The sequence below is a fragment of the Platichthys flesus genome, chromosome 10, assembly GCF_949316205.1.
Source record: "Platichthys flesus chromosome 10, fPlaFle2.1, whole genome shotgun sequence".
Classification (NCBI taxonomy): domain Eukaryota; kingdom Metazoa; phylum Chordata; class Actinopteri; order Pleuronectiformes; family Pleuronectidae; genus Platichthys; species Platichthys flesus.
In genome coordinates, this window is record NC_084954.1 from 7,086,373 (window position 1) to 7,105,540 (window position 19,168).

The 19,168-nt window shown below is 42.5% G+C and overlaps 1 protein-coding gene across 4 annotated transcripts in view; it reads right to left on the reverse strand.

The window, feature by feature from the left end:
* Positions 1 to 10,809: 10,809 nt before the first annotated feature.
* Positions 10,810 to 19,168, reverse strand: part of fermt2 (FERM domain containing kindlin 2) — a 40,273-nt gene continuing 31,914 nt past the window's right edge. For 2 of the 4 annotated variants that reach the window (XM_062396785.1, XM_062396787.1), the window contains 6 exons: positions 18,945 to 19,051; positions 18,635 to 18,853; positions 16,235 to 16,255; positions 14,401 to 14,525; positions 14,096 to 14,237; positions 10,810 to 13,967 (listed from right to left, as the gene is read on the reverse strand). In XM_062396785.1, the coding sequence (XP_062252769.1) occupies positions 13,794 to 13,967; positions 14,096 to 14,237; positions 14,401 to 14,525; positions 16,235 to 16,255; positions 18,635 to 18,853; positions 18,945 to 19,051 (788 nt within the window). In that variant the 3' untranslated portion in view covers positions 10,810 to 13,793. The remainder of the gene's footprint in view (positions 13,968 to 14,095; positions 14,238 to 14,400; positions 14,526 to 16,234; positions 16,256 to 18,634; positions 18,854 to 18,944; positions 19,052 to 19,168) is intronic. The other 2 variants (XM_062396786.1, XM_062396789.1) reach the window with 1 other exon arrangement.

Consider the following 19,168-nt stretch of genomic DNA (forward strand, 5'->3'; position numbering starts at 1 on the left):
GTGCGAGGGAACCTTTGCTCCGAAACCACCAGCTGCTTCTCTTCTCCCCCAAATGGCCAGATGGCCGCCATACACTCACACACCCCATACACTTTTTCTCCCTCCATCTCTCTGCTGCACTTATCAGACATTGCATTCGTGTGGTTTGATATTTAGTCTTCACAGTGTGAGGCATGAAACACACACACATCACACACTGATCATACCGAGCTGCACTGGGGAGAAAAACATGTATTTTTGTGGTTGAGCTGACATGCATACATTACTTCAAAATGTGTGTGTGTGTTTGTGTGTGTGTGTGTGTGTGTTGTTGCATGTTTTTATTTGAGATTTCATTGCAAGTCTGTCTGTGTTCCAGGTGGGGGAAATAAAACAGCGCGTATTTGATTTTCTCTCATTTGTGTTTGTGTTAGTTTGTGGTTTCTCTGTAACTTCGTGGAACTCTGCACATTCAGAGAGGTGGGACTGTGTTTATATGAGGAGAACGCAGTGGCGGATCTATACTTCTATACTATACTATACTTCTATCTATACGGGGCCCCTCTGTGTAAATCCACAATTTACATATGTCCAACATCGATACACGATTCCTTGTTTACTGTTAGATCTATAGCAAAGCCTCACATCATTGAATATTATTCATGAAAAAAGCATATTATATTTATTGTTTGTTAGTAAGTGACTAGTTTATTATAATAATAAAAAAGACTGCTTGGAGGAGAGGGGCACTATAGGGGTCAATCAGATTTTAACTGGGGCCAGTGACCCCTGGCCCCACTCCTGGTCTGGCCCCTGGGAGGAGGTCATTTGAAACCAATCTTTTCAGGTTCACTTGTCAAGTAAGAGGATCAGAGTTTGTGAGTGTGCGTGTGTGTGTGTGTGTGTGTGTGTGCGCACATTTCACATTATCAAACCAGGTCAAGTTTAACAATCCACTTTGATAATATTTGAGAGGCGTAAAAACAGAAATTACAAATACCTCAGATCTGGCATTGATTTCACTTGCACGTGTCCTGATAAACAAAATTGTCCTGCAATATTGAATCTCACCTATTCCTCATTAGCTTTCCTCCCCTAAGTGAGTTTTGGTTTAATCCTCTGCTGATCAGCCTCAGTTGGAATGTACTTGCAGAAATCATGTTTTTTTCTTTTTTTCAAGCAGAGTTTGGTTCAGTGTACCACGGAACAACAAATAATATGTCTCTCTACAGCAGAAACAGCTTCTACAGCCATTTTCTGAAGCCATGTCTTCATTTCTTTTTTACACTGAGTGATTCTGGGTCAATAGTCGAAACAAGGATTCATCTGATTAGACAAGAGGATCTGTCACTTGATGGGAATCATGCACTTGACCTATATGAGACACTGCTGGAGCAGAGGCGCCTGTCGTTTCTTTCAAAAATATATTTTCCTAACTTCTTGCATGGACATGGCTTTTGAAATCTTTTTCAAGTGTGGATTTAGGGATCCGTTATTGGAACATTTCTGTGCCAGCAGCAGCCACTTTAATTGTCTTTTGAAGCAAATATTAACCATCCATCATGTGAACGCCAGCCAGCCTCAAGTAACCGCTTTCATACTCTGATCAATCATAGCTGCTTTGACACTTGAGAAAATATGGCAAAGAAAGTTCTTCTGAGTCATTTTTTGAGTTGTGCATTAGTAATAAAAGAGATTGTGGTTCAGCCGCTGACGTATTTAGTTTTAATATGTATATAAAAATCTATATTTAATCAAATTCAGACGGCTGGTTTCTGAGGGAAAGAGGAGGGTATTGCTAACGCAACAGTATTATTCTGTTTACCTGATCTGGTTGTTCAAGTTTCTGTTTTTTTCTTGAAGTAAACTATCTCAATAATGTGACGTCTTCTCTGCCACTCTAACCTGGTAGAAGTTTTTCCTATTAATTTTGATCTCAGGACTCAACTACTGTGACTAATATTTTTTCTCTGGCATAAATCAAGTCAAGCTCAAGCCTCCAACTGGTTCAGAACGCAGCAGCTCGGCTTCTTACTGGTTTTAATCAACAAAGTCACATCACAACAATCCTTGCTCCTCTCAATCGTTGGCTCCCTGCTCGGTTTGGAATTGATTTGAAGATTTTACTGATCACTTTCTAAGCCCACCTGGTCTGCTCCCAAACTTCACAGCAGAGCGGCTGAGGCCCCGGATCAGAGCCTTCTAAGGTGGGACACCTCTGGTCATCCCCAGTCGAAACTTCAGTCTAAAGGTGGGCGTCTATCAGGGTCCCTTGACTTAGGAATGACCCGCCTGAGCAGGTGGGACTTGCAGATTCATAAATCTGCAAGTTTTCTTATAAATCACATATTAAACCCTTTTTTTACAGACTTGCCTAAATGTGATGTCATCTTTTAAACTTTTTATTGTTTTATTGCTTTTATTATTTTCATTTGTAATTAATTACTTTTATGTTATGTCAACTTTTTATTGTTTTTTGCTTGATACTGACTTCTAATTGCTTATATTTCTAAACGGTTGTCATTAGTGTGAATTTTTATTCCCTCTGTCTACTTTGTCTGTCAAAGTTCTTTTTCTGATTTCATATATCCGATTATCACATTGTGAAATCGGTGCCAATGCAGTTAACACAAGGTCGATACAACTGACCGTAAGAGGTCATTCTCTACATCTGGGTTGTTATGAAAAGGCAATTTTTTTTGTGAAAATGGTAAATACATAAACCCCGGTCGTTTAAGATCTACATCTGTTTCACTACAGAGTACAGAGAGAAATACCAAGTGGAATACAAAACGGGGAGATGTGTCTCTCAGTCTAACGTCTCTGTTTCCTCCTCGCCTTCTGTTACACATCATGCCAACACTGGAGAAACATTTAATCTCACTGCTCCCACAGGCGGCAGCTTATACAGTTTCTGGAGTGAAAACAGGATTTTCAGAGGGAAAAACCCGTCCTGAACCAGAGTGAATCCTCTGGGGTGAGCTGAAGTCAGATTTCTGAGCAGCTCGCCGGGTAGGAGACTCTCTAATGGAGCCACACGCCATTAAACACCACAAACTATATCCATCTCCATCGTGGCAGTCAGACAGCTGAGTGATAGATGTGTGGGGGAGTGTGTGGTTGTGTGTGGCGTGTTTCTCAATGTACCAAGTCACCTCTGTTACTATACAGGGTTCAGACCCAATGTCTCAGTCATATTGAAGAATATGACTCCTTCACATTCTTCAGCTTCGTTGGTCGATGAAATGATGAAAATGTCAGGACCTTGTTGGGTAACAGGAGCTGTTTGCATGCATCAGTCAGTGTTGGTTATATCCTTTGAGCATCCATCTATCCATTCATCCATCTATCCATCCACCCATCTATCCATCCACCCATCTATCCAACCATCCATCCATCTATCCATCCATCCATCTATCCATCATCCAGGCATCTATCCCTCCACCCATTCACTCATCCATCCGTCCACCTGTCCATCTATCCCTCCACCCATCCATCCATCCATCCATCCAGCCATACATCCATCTATCCCTCCACCCATCCATCCATCCATCCATCTAACCATTGCCTATACCACTAATCCTTCCGAGGGTCACGGGTGCAGCTGGGTATTGACACACAGAGAGAGTATCCCAGGATTTACATTCACACGTACAGTCTAACTCGAGATAGTTCAAGATAAATAGGCTTCCGTTTTTCTTTCCACCTCGGGAACTTTGCAGCTGATCACTTGTACGTTGCACAGGGACTCGATAAGTGATTGATTTGTCATGATTTGTCATGATAACGGCCGGTTACAGTTTACAGCAGATGTCCTTAGGGTCAGTCGAGAACAACAGATCCACTTGTGGCTAACAAGCAGATGCTTTGTATTCAAATGTGAATGTTTTTTGTTTCAAGAAATAACTGAAAACCATTTGAGGTCGTCTGGCGCCACGTCTCTGCTACGAACATCGGTCCTTGTAAGGTGTCGGCTATCTCTCAGGAGGTAGAGCGAGTGGTCCACTGACCAGAGGGTTCGTGGTTCAATCGCTGGAAATCCTCTAGTATGCATGCAGAAATGTCCTTGGGCAACATAGTGAAGCCCAAATTGTCCCCTGACAAAAACAGTGTGATCGATGTTGAACCCATATCCATCCATCCATCTATCCATCCACCCATCTATCCATCCACCCATCTATCCAACCATCCATCCATCTATCCATCCATCCATCTATCCATCATCCAGGCATCTATCCCTCCACCCATTCACTCATCCATCCGTCCACCTGTCCATCATCCCTCCACCCATCCATCCATCCATCCATCCAGCCATACATCCATCTATCCCTCCACCCATCCATCAATCCATCCATCTAACCATTGCCTATACCACTAATCCTTCTGAGGGTCACGGGTGCAGCTGGGTATTGACACACAGAGATAGTATCCCAGGATTTACATTCACACGTACAGTCAGTTTAGAGTCTCCAGTTTACCTAAACCCCAATCTACATCGCTGGACTGTGGGAGGAACCCGGAGTTCCTGGTGAAAACCTGCATTCAGACACAGAAAGGCTGCGGCAAGTCGTGTCTCCAGCGTCCTCTCTCTCCTGTCCCTGCTGCTCTGCTGGTAAACCCACTCCCTCTACCCCCTTTGTATCCTTTGGTTGGCAGATAACAGTCAAAAGCAGCTAAATTGGCCGATCAATGAACGGGGCCCCTCTGGGTAACACAAAAAGCCAAGTATCCAATTTTATTTGCGAGTTCAATTTGGTCTTTTTACTGTCGCCGGACCAGCGGTGTCACTCGCAGACAATGTCACACTCGTAACGCCGTAGAGAAGCACACAGGGGGCTTGGAGAGTTTGAGATTAACACAGACCTGTTTCCTATTAAGTCTTTGGAACAATTTGTAGCAAACGTAATAAAAGCAAATTGATGAAACTGAAGATGAGGGCGCCAATAACGTCTTGATATGTGGTTTAGCTTGTGGATCCACAGGGATCAATTTATAAACAGCTGAATTATCTGAGTATCTGCCACGGAGCCATCTTAATTGAAAATTGCCCCTGGCGTCCCATTTCAACCTCTGTTTGCTCTTTATTTCCTCTTTTTAAAGTTGTATTCCATATTGACTTTTGTCATGTTTTGATTTGGATGAAATATCTCCCCTGGATTTGTTTCCTTCTTGTAGGAAAACTCAGCAGCTTCATGCTCCCATCGTGCACCACGCTCTGTCCGGTTCTTAAACACCATGTAAAGAAAACAACACAGTAACCTGACACTCGGTCTGTTTGCATTCCATAACAACGTCAGGCCTCTAAATTGTATTAACTCTGCAGAAAAACTGAATTTTGCCAAACGCAACAGGTTTTAGTGAGTGATGCAAATAACCCAATTTTGTTCAATAGTGCTTAAAGCCAGAGATCCCCCCCGTGGGAGAAGTGCATTACTTTAGAAGACTCCACAGCAAATAGCCTGAGAGAAGATTCAACTTGAATTTGTTATGTGAGCTGGAATACACAACATCTGTAGCTGTAACTTCACGCACACACACACTCAAAAACGGCTGTGTGCTTATACTAGCGTATGTATGCAGGGCCGTGTAATTCTTGCGTGCCGCACAAAGTGATGGTCTTAGCATCTTGGCTCACAACAGTCCCGTCTCATCTCTTTAAACACCATGTGACGTGACCTCATCAGCTGAGAGGACACCCTGCGGATCGGCTCGGAGACTTTAATGACATGCTTTGGATTTCTGCAGCGGCACGCGTGATGTCCCAGACGGTGAGGAAAGACTTACAGAGCGGATGACCTCAGGCCTCCACGTATACTCCAGGTGCAGCGGCGCAGAAGGCTGTTTACGGATTCCACTGCTTCAGGTTTCATACGGAGAGAAGAACACACGTGAGGGAATCGTCTCTGTAGAAGATGGAGATGGAGTCAGGGAGAAGAACGTCATGACTATAACTTGTTTGTTAACTTTTCTTCCTGAAATAGAAAACTAAAAGCTCTTGACCCGTTACATCTGTTAACAAATGTCACTGACATGACTTAATTAATGGTTAAATTGGACATGATTTTCTGGGCGCATAAAGCTGTTGTTTCTAGGCTTTGAACCAAAGAGAATTTATTTTCTTTTTTTTTTTACCAGATCCATGTTTTCCTGGAGCCTTCAGGCACAGTTTAGCAGCTCCAGAGTAGAACTGATGACATCAAGATAAGAGTCCTGGCTCTCGTCCCTGCTCAGCCCAGACTGAGCCTTTTCCACTGAAACATGATGAGAAGAACACATGTGAGGTTTTTTAAGGTAGAATTTGATGGGAAAACAAAAAGGTCAAACACACAGAAATCATCAAAACTATTTATTTTTGCTGTTTATGGCAAATAAACACAAGTTTTAATATCTGAGTAAGAATCCAAAACGGTTAGACTTGCAATCCTGTTGTTGCCCAGATTAGAAAACCAGTGACAATATATTTAGAGAAAGGGAGAATGTAAACTTTGACATGCTGTGACGTATTCTAGCCAGTAGGGGGAGCTACCAGCCATCTACCTAAGCTACTCTGTTGTGAGTTTTTTTTACCTGTCCTCATCCTGTCCGCCATTTTGCCGCTCAAGCTAGAAGTATACTCTCTGCTTTGCTCGGATCAAATGACCGTGTAGATGTGTGAAGTAACCCTGCTGACCTGCTGAAAGGTGCAGGGATTATTACGATTCAACGGTGAGTAGTACGACATCCGTAGCTGCTGATTGAGTTGAGAATTAAAGTAGATCACGGAGCATAAAAGTCCGCTAGCCGCTAAGCTAACGGCTAAAATGTAAAATGCCACTGTCATTCGCTAATAGCGTTAGCATATAAGCTCTGGGAAATAGTTGTGAGCTAACCACAATTCTGTCGCCTCAGATCTTTTTATGTTAATTACGTATTGTTATACGTGAATATCAAAAGCTACCTTGCTAGCTATGTTAGTATAGAGGTTATTAGGGCAGATTTGAGGCACTGCTTCATGTTAATTTACTCTTGTCCAATAGCTGTGGAGTTTCTACTAATTGAGCTTCAGTATTAGCATGTAGCCATTACGTAAAATAGCAATGCTACAATAGCATGTGTCATTACATAAAAAAACCAAAGGACTGATAATATGTGTTTCTGTTTTCATATTAATACTTGAACTTTATAGTATTCTAATGTAATTTAGCATTGAGTTTGATCTAAAAGAATTATAGTTGTATTTATTCATTCGATCTACATGTGTGACATGTTTATAGGTCAGGTTTTTGATTTTGCGGAAGAAAAGAATTCTCCGGTGTCAGCGAGGACTTCGAGGAACCAAGATTCCAGTTAACTGGGTGGCGAGCCAACCTATGGTCTTTCAGAAGATATTGGATTTCCACGTTCTTCACTCCACCGTGCGGTAGGACAGACCTTGTACAAAGACGGATTGGGCCCAACAACTATCTACAAACTGGACATTTAAGACTGGACCTACAGACTTTGAATTGACTTATGTGAACACTTTTCTTATTTTATTTATTTCTGTTTATTATTTTGGTGGAATTTTATGCTGTATTGTATTGTCATAAATGTTTGATCTTTATGATTGGAACCAAAGGTAATCATATGGGGGCTGAACCAGACTGAAAGCTGCACCCATTGGATGGTACGAGCTGTCATCATACGATATCCACACCTCAATGCATATGGAGCTTGATTTTCCATTTGACTCTAAACAGGACCATCATTTACTAAATGAACATCCTGCTGTTTCGAAGAAGACTAGTGAAAACTAGTGATTGAGACAATAGACACTTCATGACAATGTTTACCAATGTTATAAATCAAGTGAGAAGTACTTTTCACATTGACATAGACTTCTATAGAAACTGACATTATTGGAGTCGCCATCTGCTGGTCAATGGAGAGAATACAGGTTTTAGGCACTTTCGCATTGGCTTCACATTTTCAACTAAGAGTCTAAGACATATGTATATATATATATATATATATATATATATATATATATACACAGTATATAGCCACAAGTAAGGCTGAGGCATCACCTGAAAGGGCAAGAGGTGGTCGTGGTGAGAAAATCACTTGCACTGATAAACAAACCAAAAGTGATGCGGAAATCAGTACCCGATTGAAGTATCTGAAGAACGTTCTTGAATTTCTTAAAGGGCTGTTCCCTTGCTGCAATGTGGATGTTGCTGTTTAAACTCAGGTCTGACCTTAAGGATGTGACTAATAATAATAATAATAAAATTAACCCAGAGCCCACAGTGCATCAAAATGTGTTACTGTCAACAGATACTGGAAATTCTAGATAAATTGATTCCCAATGTTCGTGATAATCAATGACAACATTTTCATATCTCGTTTAAAATCAAATCTGGTGGGGATCCATCGAGCAGTTGTTGAGATATTTCAGCCTGGAGCAAAGCGGTGGATGAACGGACGGACCGACATGGCGGTCCCCAGAGAAACCTGCAGGATCTCATCTCTTTCTAACATCGTGACAATTGCAGCTTTCACCTGCAGCCGCCTCGAAGTGAACTGCGGAAATTACCTCCTGACGGTTGGTGACAGTGGAGAGAGAGAACGTCTTTTAAAAGCAGTTGTTCCTCGACAAGGTCATAAAGTCTACAGGGAGTAAGAGTGAGATTCTTCAAGGATTCTTCAATCTGCACTTCATCTGACATCGTCTCAGAAACTCTGCTCACTGCAGGAGACAGGATTTGAGAGAGACACAATACCAGTAACCGTACTGGGAGTGAACGTCAGGAACGAGGAGATCAACGTTTCCCTGAATATACAATATTTAACCAGGAAGCTGCATTTGAATGGTTCCCGGCACTTTGCTCCTTGTCCTGTGCAACCTCTTTTATGTTTTCACTTCCTGCATTTTAATTGTTTGTGAGCATCACAGTCTACATCAGGTCTCCTCCCACATTCTCACATCAAAGCCTCGATCCACCTGCGTCCTATAGAGGTCTCTGAGGAATTCCTCGTCATTAGGTGGAGCTAGAGTCCCTCAGAAATATATGCTGTAGTGTACGGGGAGCGTTAAAAGAGGTTTTAAAGGGACAGTGCAGCAGCTTTTCAGAATCATATTGATGGTTCAATGACCTGGAATCAGGAGAACGTTGACTTTTTCAATCCAGCTCCTCCCACTGAACACCAACTCTCCCTCTATGTAACAGTTTAGATTCCAGGAATCAGACCCAAGTTCAAGAGTGACATCGAACAGTAGATCAGTCAAAAAGTCTTAAGTCATTAAAAAACAGCTTTTATGTCCTTTGAAATATGAGGAACTCTAACCAGACTTTGTTAGATTGTTGGAGTGGCAGCTCCTCTGGTTCATGGGTGATGTCCACTGATCAGTTGTGTTTCAGTTGAGTGAGTTTTACTGGGCAGTCAGAGCTCCAGTCAAAGGATGATAGGCTTCGTCTTTTCTCCACATGAAATCCACTATTTCGTACTGTTTGATTTTCTACACATTTTAGAACTCGCTGTCAAAGGAGCCGAGTCTTTGTTTATTTTCCACAACAGAAATATGTAAACTCTTCAAGATGCTCGCCAACACATTTCCTCTTCCGACTGATTTCCAGAGTCTAAATATCTAAACAAAGTGGCCAATCAGAGCAGACCGGACATACCAGTAGAGGGCTTCTTCTAATGAGAGAACATGTCGATTGTGAGCCTGTGTTGTAAATCAGCTATGTGGCGTAAACTCACAACAACCGCTAGAACATGAGATAACAAGTTATTCACTTGGACACAGAGAATCAATCACCACATGGGGCTGCAGAGGGCGCTGTTCCTATGTGAATGTGTTGCTTTAATATTGTGGCTGCCAGATGAACAGGGGACCTTGTTCGAAAGCTTCCTTGAAAGTTACTCCCGTCAAACACAGCAGTGTAAGTGTTGTACTGAGACTCGTCTTCAGGAAAAGGAGGATGTGGCTGCAGAGCTCAGTTTCATCGCTCCCACTGCGACACTCAGACGTGACTGGGAGCTGCAGAAATCTGTGTGTCAGCTGTAACTGAGACAATACTTAGAAACTGATAAATCTAAATATTAGATGCACAAGAGAAGAATGGACGTTCCAGCAAAGACTGTTGGGCTCTTGCTGCACCAACAAGAGAGAAGAGATATTGTTCTTTAATGCAGAGAGACAGCCATATACCAGCTGCTCAAAAGGGGGCAGCACTAATATGTGCCACGTCAACTGTGTGCGTGTGTGCGTTTGTGTGTGTGTGGGGGGGGGGGGAGTCTGCGAATAGACAGCCTGTCTGCAGGTGGCTCTGATCTAATCTCCTCAATCTGCCGCTCGGTCGGTGCTGGGACGACAGGTAAACATGTCAGATCTGGAGAAGTTTGGACAGCAACGAGGATGAGGCCTCAGGGAGAGAGAGAGCACAGGGGAGGAAGGTGGTTGAACACTGCCCTCTGATGGACAAACAAGTGCAAACGCTATAGTTATGTTCATAAAATAAATAGATTTTTATTTTGCCATTTTTAAACTTATATATTTCAGACTGATGTCTACACAAGGTCAAGCTCATGGATTTTACTAATGGAGCAAGCCTCTTGTCACCAGCTGCACTTGCTCAGTTTTTTTTTATCTCCTGGGGCTCCTATGTGGATTAAAAAAGTGTATTATACCTCATCTGACAGCTGGTAGTGGTGTGTAGACATAACAGGAACCGAGGTGCAGCCGATTGTAAATCTAAACCCAATATAAGGCTAATTTAGATATTTAAGCGTATTTAACAGGGACTGTCAGATCACCCACTGGAGGTAACTAGACGTGGCTTATAATCGAGGCCAGATAACACCCAGTTTAAATAAAAATTACTTTATTATTTTTAAAATAAATGCATTTTTACAGTCAGAAAACAGAGCAGCAGGACATGCACTGCTGCTCCCGACACTGGAGGCGAACAAACACATCAGAGAACAAAGACGAGGCTTGATGTTCCTCTCAACTTCATTTTTGCTGATTCGTCTCAAACTCCTTCATCCTTCATATGGACAATTATTAAATGGCACACTTCGGTTGTGACACAATATCAGACGAATAGGTGAAGTACTTCAACAACAACAAAAAAAAGGCACAGTGCAAATTAAATTTGCAGCAAAAAAATGCACGTAAATTTTCACCGTCAGTCGAAAGAATGAGCGTAAAATGAGACTCTGCGCCACAGGTGGTAGGAGAGAGAGCAGAAAATCAATAAAATTAAGCAGTAATACAAGAAAAAAAAGAACACATTTAAAAGGCATACGTATCTGTATTTTAGAACAAAAAAATATATATGTACTCGACAAACATCTTCATCAAATTTGGAGTTTGAGACTCGTGTTATCTTCATATATAATCATATATATCTTCATCTGGAAACCCGGTAAGACCACAACATGAGCAGGCACGGTTGAGTACTACACATTGACAGATGACACCACACTCTTTTTTTTTTCCTTAAAGGAAAAACTTCCAACCCCTCCCCCCCAAAAAAAGCAGAAAAAAAACTGTACAATTTCTATAAAATGTTTGTGTTTTTACATTAGTTACAAAAAAATAATACTTTCTGACTGATCCTTCATAACTGAGAACAAGAGAAAAGAAAAAACATTTTGCATATTCATTCTTCAAACTCAGTGACCTTTTGCTGGTGTGTAATGATAAAAATAAGAATAACAACAATATTAATACTATACGGCGTGACAGACAGAAAGGCGAGAAGGAGGAAAAAGGTGGCAGAAGGGAGGGATGCCCCCTTGTGTTATGTAGTATCATTGCACAGAGCAATGCGATGTCAGGGCTGTTAAATGTGGATGCAATCGAACGCATGATAATCCTTAATTTTCAAATGCAGCCAAAAACACACACGTCTGGATAAATGTTAATGCACATTATTTCTAAATCTGCACTTGCGGGTCAGGAGAGGACAGAAGGTGGCCTAACAGACGAGCTTAAGGTTGGATAAAGGGAGTGGACCCTTTGAAAAATCACTGCCAATAGGATGAGACGTTTTAAAAAACACATTTACCCCACCAGCACACGTGTGTCATCCTCAGTGGATGAAAGTCGGGTTCTAGTAGGTGGACGACACAGACACTCGCTATGAGGAGAAGACGTACATCTCAACCTGATTTACAGAAAACGCAGATATTACAAGTGAGATCTACTGTCAGTAAACCTGAAGATCTCTGCTCGAACACCCTGTGGACAAAAGACTGAATGACCACAGGGAGCCGACTGATGGTTTCTGAATGTGCACTTTCAAGGTCACATGACAAGGAAAGAACATTCTAAACGTAGTGGGCATGTCGACAAATCATTTCGCTTCTTGAGTGTTTAAATATTAAAAAAACAAGGATAAAAACCTGTGGATAGGATGAGACACCATAAACGCACACTGACAACTTTAGTGATTAGTGTTTATAAAACGTGTTTTGAGAAAACACTAAATGTCGAGAACATGAGAATACATGACTTTTTAGACCAAGCTAATTTTGCTGTTAGGTCGCCTCCTGGTGGTTGGCGGCAGTATAAGGTCTCCGCCTCCTCTGTGTTAGTGGATGGGACATGGATTAAAATAGGTTGTTTTAGGTAGCTCTAATCACACATGCTTGTTGAACCGTTTTATTTGATGCTATACAAATAAGGTGAAACATCATGATTGCAATTGGTTGAGCGCGTGCATCGGCAGGACCTCGGCGTCTCAGCTCCAGAACAACCACTACTGCCCAGACTCCGGCTCCAAATCAAGTCAAAAGTGCAAGACGGACGCATTTTTAGATATCCGAGCTTCAGTTTTGTTCAACGGGAGGAAGCGGAGAGGCCACGTCCATCTTTATTTTCCATGGTTTGAACCCGAAATTCTGAACAAACGGGATGCTTGTTACAGTGCACTGAGCTGTAGTGTGTTTCCAGACATGCTCACTAGCAGCAGTCCGTTATATACATAAGACTAAGCTGAGGCTCTCGGTGTCGCACCGGTCAGAGAATATGATGACAGTTCATAGGAGGGACTAGACTCTCTCCAGTTGTGGAGACACCGACTTCGAAAGAAAAAAAGACATTTAAAATAAAAAACAGCTTATTCAAATCAGGACTGTGTAGTGTAGAAGTGCTTACACGTGACTTCATAGAGATTAAACCCTTCATAGAGCGGATAGGATGTACGCTGTTGTTTACAGATCCCCCCCCCCCCCCCCTTTCATCAGACTCGAAGTCTGTGTTTTAGGATAAATAATTAGATATGACTGTGGGCATCTGTGGCACTAAATCACAACATGTTTCAAAGACAGTTTGACAGCAGCTCTTTAGTCCGGTTCTAGAAGAGAAAGCGGCAAAGACAAAAAGAGTGAAGAGGGAAAAAAGAAAATCAAAGGATCTTTGGGATTAAATGTGGTGTATGATTGTTGTTTAAAGGGAAGTCATGGACGCTAAGTTGATGGCCGTTGGTCCAGGAGCAGGAGGAGGAGACGGAGGATGTGGCGGATGGTCGTAGCTAAACAGGCTTCTGCTCAACCACAGGAGTTTAAGTTCAAAGTTCGTCTGAACTGATTCAACCACAATTTAGTGTTAGAACATGTGACCTCGTCGGCAAAACCCCAGAGAACACGGTTGTCGGCACAGCTCTGGACTCTTCAGCACAGCTCCAAAAAAAAAAACTTTAAAAGACTGAGAAAAGTAGAATAAAATAAACCCCATACAACGTGGTTCCACTCCCACCGCTCCACTCCCGGCCCCCCCGGCCCACAATCGTTGACCCCTGGCTTGTTCAGGGCGGGGGGGGGGGGTAGATGGGGGGTGCCGCTCAGACCCAGCCACTGGTCAGCTTATAGAACATCTCCTCGTCTAGAGACTCGTTCTGGTCCTTAGCGCGCGTGGACAGGAAGATGTAGCCACCGATGAACTCGTGGACGACCTTGCAGTCCACCTCGGCGCAGATGAAGGACAGGCTCGGCTCGTCGGCGAATTCCACCGTCACCTGCGCGCACAGAGAGGGGCGGGTCACATCAGACATTCTGTGTCAAATCCTCACAGATATAAATAAAATAAGTGTCATGCTGATTGGAAAGCTAATCAACCACACGGTCACTTTTTATATGTTCGTACCATCTTGATCTCCCAGTTGACGTTCCACTGCTTCATGTTGCTAAAGCGCCAGGTCTTGATGGCATCTCCGGTGCCGCCGTCCATCCGGATCAAACGGTTGTAGGTGATGCCGATAAGCTCCTCCCTCTTTCCTCCCTGGAACCTGCAGAGAAGAAGTTGGAACAGAAGTTGCCGAATGAAAATGAGAAAATGACCCAATCAGTCGGTGTCAGGACGTAAAATTGAATGTGTGCTTCTTAATGGAGATTAAATTATAAAGTAAGTTTAGCAATTTATTGAACTTCAGTCGGGCTATGACAACTTACTTTGCGAGGAAATGAGTCATTCCGAACTCGGGGAGCGACTGCCACGCCTGGATGAAACGCATCTTGGCCTCGATGAGACTCATCTGGGCCACGTTCTGGTGGGCTTCCAGGATCCGGGCTGAAATCTGACAAAACACACAATCGTACACATTACACCCACAATATCTCTGTGTGTTCCCAGAATCTCAGTCACTACAAACACTGACCCGTTCCCCAAAGTAAACAAATGTTTCCCCATCACCAGAACATCGCCACATTTGAAACCACCCAATACTCCCACATTGTCAGCCCCCCGCTGTATAAACAAGCTGAGGCCAACTGCACAGAGCCATCAGCACACACAGTGTCAACAGATAAACCAAAGAGGTGTCACAAGTCTACACTAGAAAACAGACACACACTAATTAATTCATGAGCACCTGGGGAGCCAGACTACGGTTAAAAAGCAAAGAGAAGTTTTAAGTCTGTGTGAGTGTGCATGCATGCGTGTGTATATTCATGTCCTTAAATCCTTTTCTTTTGTCCTTTACTAATTCAAGTTATAATTCACCCAACATGAGGATTCTGACTTCTCCGTCTATAGACACACTGCTGATTACTTTCTGAATCAAATTAAAGATTTACGCACGAGAACCCAGCTTTTCCCTTCTCGAGTTGAGCTCAACGTTTCAGTTTAACAACATTCCAATTAAATAATTAAAGTTATTATTGAGCTTCACTGTGACGGATCACTAACCCTCAGCAAGTGTCTGGTCTCTGCTCCTTATATCTAAGCCTTCAGGGTTAGAACATTTCCAAAACACATTAAAACGATATAATATCTTGTGATTTGGTTTGATAAGTGGTCGGTGGAAATGAATTTCTTATGAACCATCACTACTTGTCCCTTCAATGTAATAAGACCATGAAAATACAACAGTGACGTCCAAGATCTCACATCGATAGAGTTAAATGTCATTTCTCGGTTTTATATCACCATGAAAACTTTAGAGAAGATACATTAAACCATCTCGAAGGTTGTTTATTATTCTACTGTATTGGCCACTATGATGACTACGTCCAATGTTTCCCACACAGACTTTACTTGGGCTGAATGCACAGGTGGATCAATGGCTGTCAAGTGTATTTGTTGACACATCTTGGAAGTTTTCTTTCATTTCTAACCAACTGAAGAATGTGACCAATTAATTCATGGTAAAACTTCCCTCGCTCTAATCCTCCTGTTCAAGCATCTATTATAAGGCCCGATCAGGTAAAGCAAAGGTTTATCTGCTTATTGTGTAATTATGTTCTCAGACATTAATGATAACATGCCTCTGCATTGCTGGATCCAAGACTCAAGAGTCTATTTAGTGCACAAATCTTTACCTCGGCTTCAAATCTGCAGCAGCGCCACTTAATCTATGTCTCCTTTGTAAACCTGGTGATGGATTTGATCTTTCTTTCACCGCCAAATATTTTGCATCTCATTTTTGTAGTTAATTTACATACGCACAAACACTGGAGCTCTTGTTTTGAAAAATCCAGAAAGACAGAGCTTTATACTCGGAGGGGAGGGTTTGGTTATTTTGGATCTGTGAAATAAATTATTCAAATAAAAAATTATATTCAGTGCATTTTTAAATGTGTACGGTCACACTTATTCCCAGTTTATAGCCATGTTGAATACCATTTTCTCATATTTACCAGCTACCAACACAAGTAAAGTTCTGACTCTGGGAAACACTGATATCCTACAACTACTTCTCTGGTAAAGTGACGAGCTCGGAGCTGAGACAATCATGCACATAGCTAAGGTTTGCTCGGCACCCAGTGGACACACAGCTCAACTTACCAGGTCCCTGATAAAGCCTGGCTGAGGAGGGAGAGGTGGGGATGGAAGGAAGATGCAGAGGAATGAAGGAGATGCATAGAGAAAGAGACAGAGTGGATAAAGAGAACAAGCAGATAAGATAAATGTTGAGGGAGCGAAAGACAAAATAACAAGTAGACAATAACTGTAATAAAAATAAAAAGAAGTTGGAAGAGAAGGGTTTGGTATGTCATGCAGTGTCTGGCCCACAAGAGGGATGTGTAGCAGCAATAACAGTGTATATTTGAATAACAGCGTAATTTTGGATTCATATATTTCAGGTCTAGATAGTGTCTGTTTATTCTTTACAGACTTCCACATTGGGTCATTATAGGAATCAGACATTTTCTCTGTAATCCCTCTTATATCCACAAGATGGTGATATATACCAAGCAACATACTTTGGAAGCACAAATGTGAAGGAGTGCCATGTCTCCAAGCTCCAGATGATAATTATTTTGCCGTTATCTTTCTTTTTCTCTCATATAAATGTACAGATCTGATCATCATGGTGAAGTGTGCACTGTGTGTGTGTGTGTGTGTGTGTGAGTGAGTGTACGTGTGTGTATCCGCTGGGAGTTGCAGCGCGGAAGTCCCCTCGGACAAATCTTACCACAGGAAGTCCAGTTTGAGGGAGGTGGGGAGGGGTCACAGCTGACTGGGAGCTAACAGGCTTTTCCCAGACACTTTTCCCGCGCAGCATTCCCAGGAAGGGCTCATTTCCTGCTGCCTCACAGCAACTGCATGAGTTTGTGTGTACATGCACATACTGTACATAATGCCCCCATACTTTCATGTTTAGCCTGGGGACACCCGCTATCAGACTGGTGTTAGAAGAAGAGATTTGAACTGAGCCAGAAAGAACCACAGACACACACCCTGCTGGGGTGATTCTGGAGTCCACGTCCTGCCTCCAGTTCAATTTGGCCTTGGGTTCCAGGCAATGAATTAAGCCAAAGAGGTTTCTTTTTCTTATTTGTATTAGTAAAAAACACTGAAATATGACACTGGAGTCTTCCTTTTTTCAAAACTGGGTCAGTAAACAATGAACTGTGATATTTGAGCTGCTTATCGTTGTAAGGAATTTGTTAGTTTTCAACAATAACAACTGCCATTGGGGTTTGATAGCATAGAGCTTTAACTCTTAAATGCTCCAAAATGTAGTATTCCTTCACCTCACTAAAGTGATGAGCCCCGAAAGGTTTCGCTTTTTCAAGAAAAACAACAACTAATATATATGGAACACATTGGCTCAAACTATATTTAAGGGGTTGTCTAAATGGAGACATACAGAAAGAGGGAAAACTGTAGCCACATTTGGTATTTGGATTATTCAAACTTTTAACATTAACACGTTTCCTGTATGATAAATCATCAAAGAAATGAGAAACAACACTGGTGTATACTCGTCTACTATCGAAGGTGTCTGCTGTAATCGTCTCTCTCCTGTATTATCAGTCACTGATCTTGAATATAAAACACACATTTAGATCTTTGTGGTGCATCATTTCTCAATCTTTTTCCATTCCCCTCTAATCTTTCCTCACTTTCTGGACAATCATAATAATTCTGACCATTTCTGAGTCATTACCTAATGTACCAACATCTCCCCTACCCCCTTGCACCATTCTACTATGACTTAAATAAAACCAGGCTGAGTGAGTAAGCTAATGCGAGCAGACCCCTCCCTCTCTTCCTCATCTCACACTGGCATGGTGTACGTGTACTCAGCTGTTCCAGTGCATACACACCAGCCTATTGCTTACATGCAAATCTGCTGCGCACATCGTAGAATTTACCTAACGCCTACAAAGATTCATTCTCAGTGTTTGAATGTTACACCTGGTTATTAGGATGTTTGCTACTGACAGCTGCTTATAGTCACTCCTTCCTTAAAAGACAAATAAATTGAGTTGTCTCGTCTTGGGATCTCTTGGCTATAAGCCCTTTTGTCTACACGCATAAAGACTGGGAGCTGAGATTGTGTATCTGTTTCTGTCGGACATGAGGAGATCCACTGTGTGCTGCCCTGAGTGGTTTGGATGCCTGCTGTCCTGGTTTCCCCTCGGACAGAGAGGCGTGGGGAGGAGGAGCAGAAGGAAGAGGAGGAGGAGGAAATGTAAAGGAGGGGGAGTAGAGGAGAGGTTGCATTCCATCGCAAGACAACCCTGATGCCAGGAGGCGCCCATCTGGGAAGCATCAAACGCTGCTCGGTCTAACTTCACAAGCAACTCATCAAACAAGTAAACAGCTTCCCAGAAAACACACATGACGACAGATAAGATGTTTGTCGTCTTTTGGTCTCTTTCCCGACAACACACTTAACTTTGCTCACAGTTGTAATATGGAAATTCCGTGAGAGCTCCCGACGGAGACGCCTACCTGCTTGTTCTTGTACTTCTTCAAGTAGCGCGGCGACACCAGGCATTCCGGGTTGATGTCGGTTGTGATCGGCTCAATGAACTGAGGGTCGGGGTTCATGTGCTGCATCTTGAGGAAGGACAGAATGTTCTGGACCTCCAGGTTGTAAGAGCTGTCAGCCATGGTCTTCCCTTTAGAGGCCAAACGGCACGCAGCCATCCAGTGGGCGTACTGCTTCTCCTGAAGATGAAAAATCAAACCACGCTTATAATAAAAAAAACGACAAACCACAAGGAACTATCGTGAACGGTGGATCGATGTCAAGTCTTACCGTGTCACACCGAAGCCAGATCTCGTTCATGCCATCAGCTACAGGGATTAGCAGCTTGATGTTGAATTTCTGACCAGAGATGTTAACATCTGGAGTTACCTCACAACCTACACATGTGAAGCCGTAGCGCAGAGAGGAAAAAAGGGTCAACGGTCACGGCCATTCAGAAAGGAAGCCTACTTGCAGTGGAAATATAAAGCGTTAAATTCTTGTATGGGTGTGAA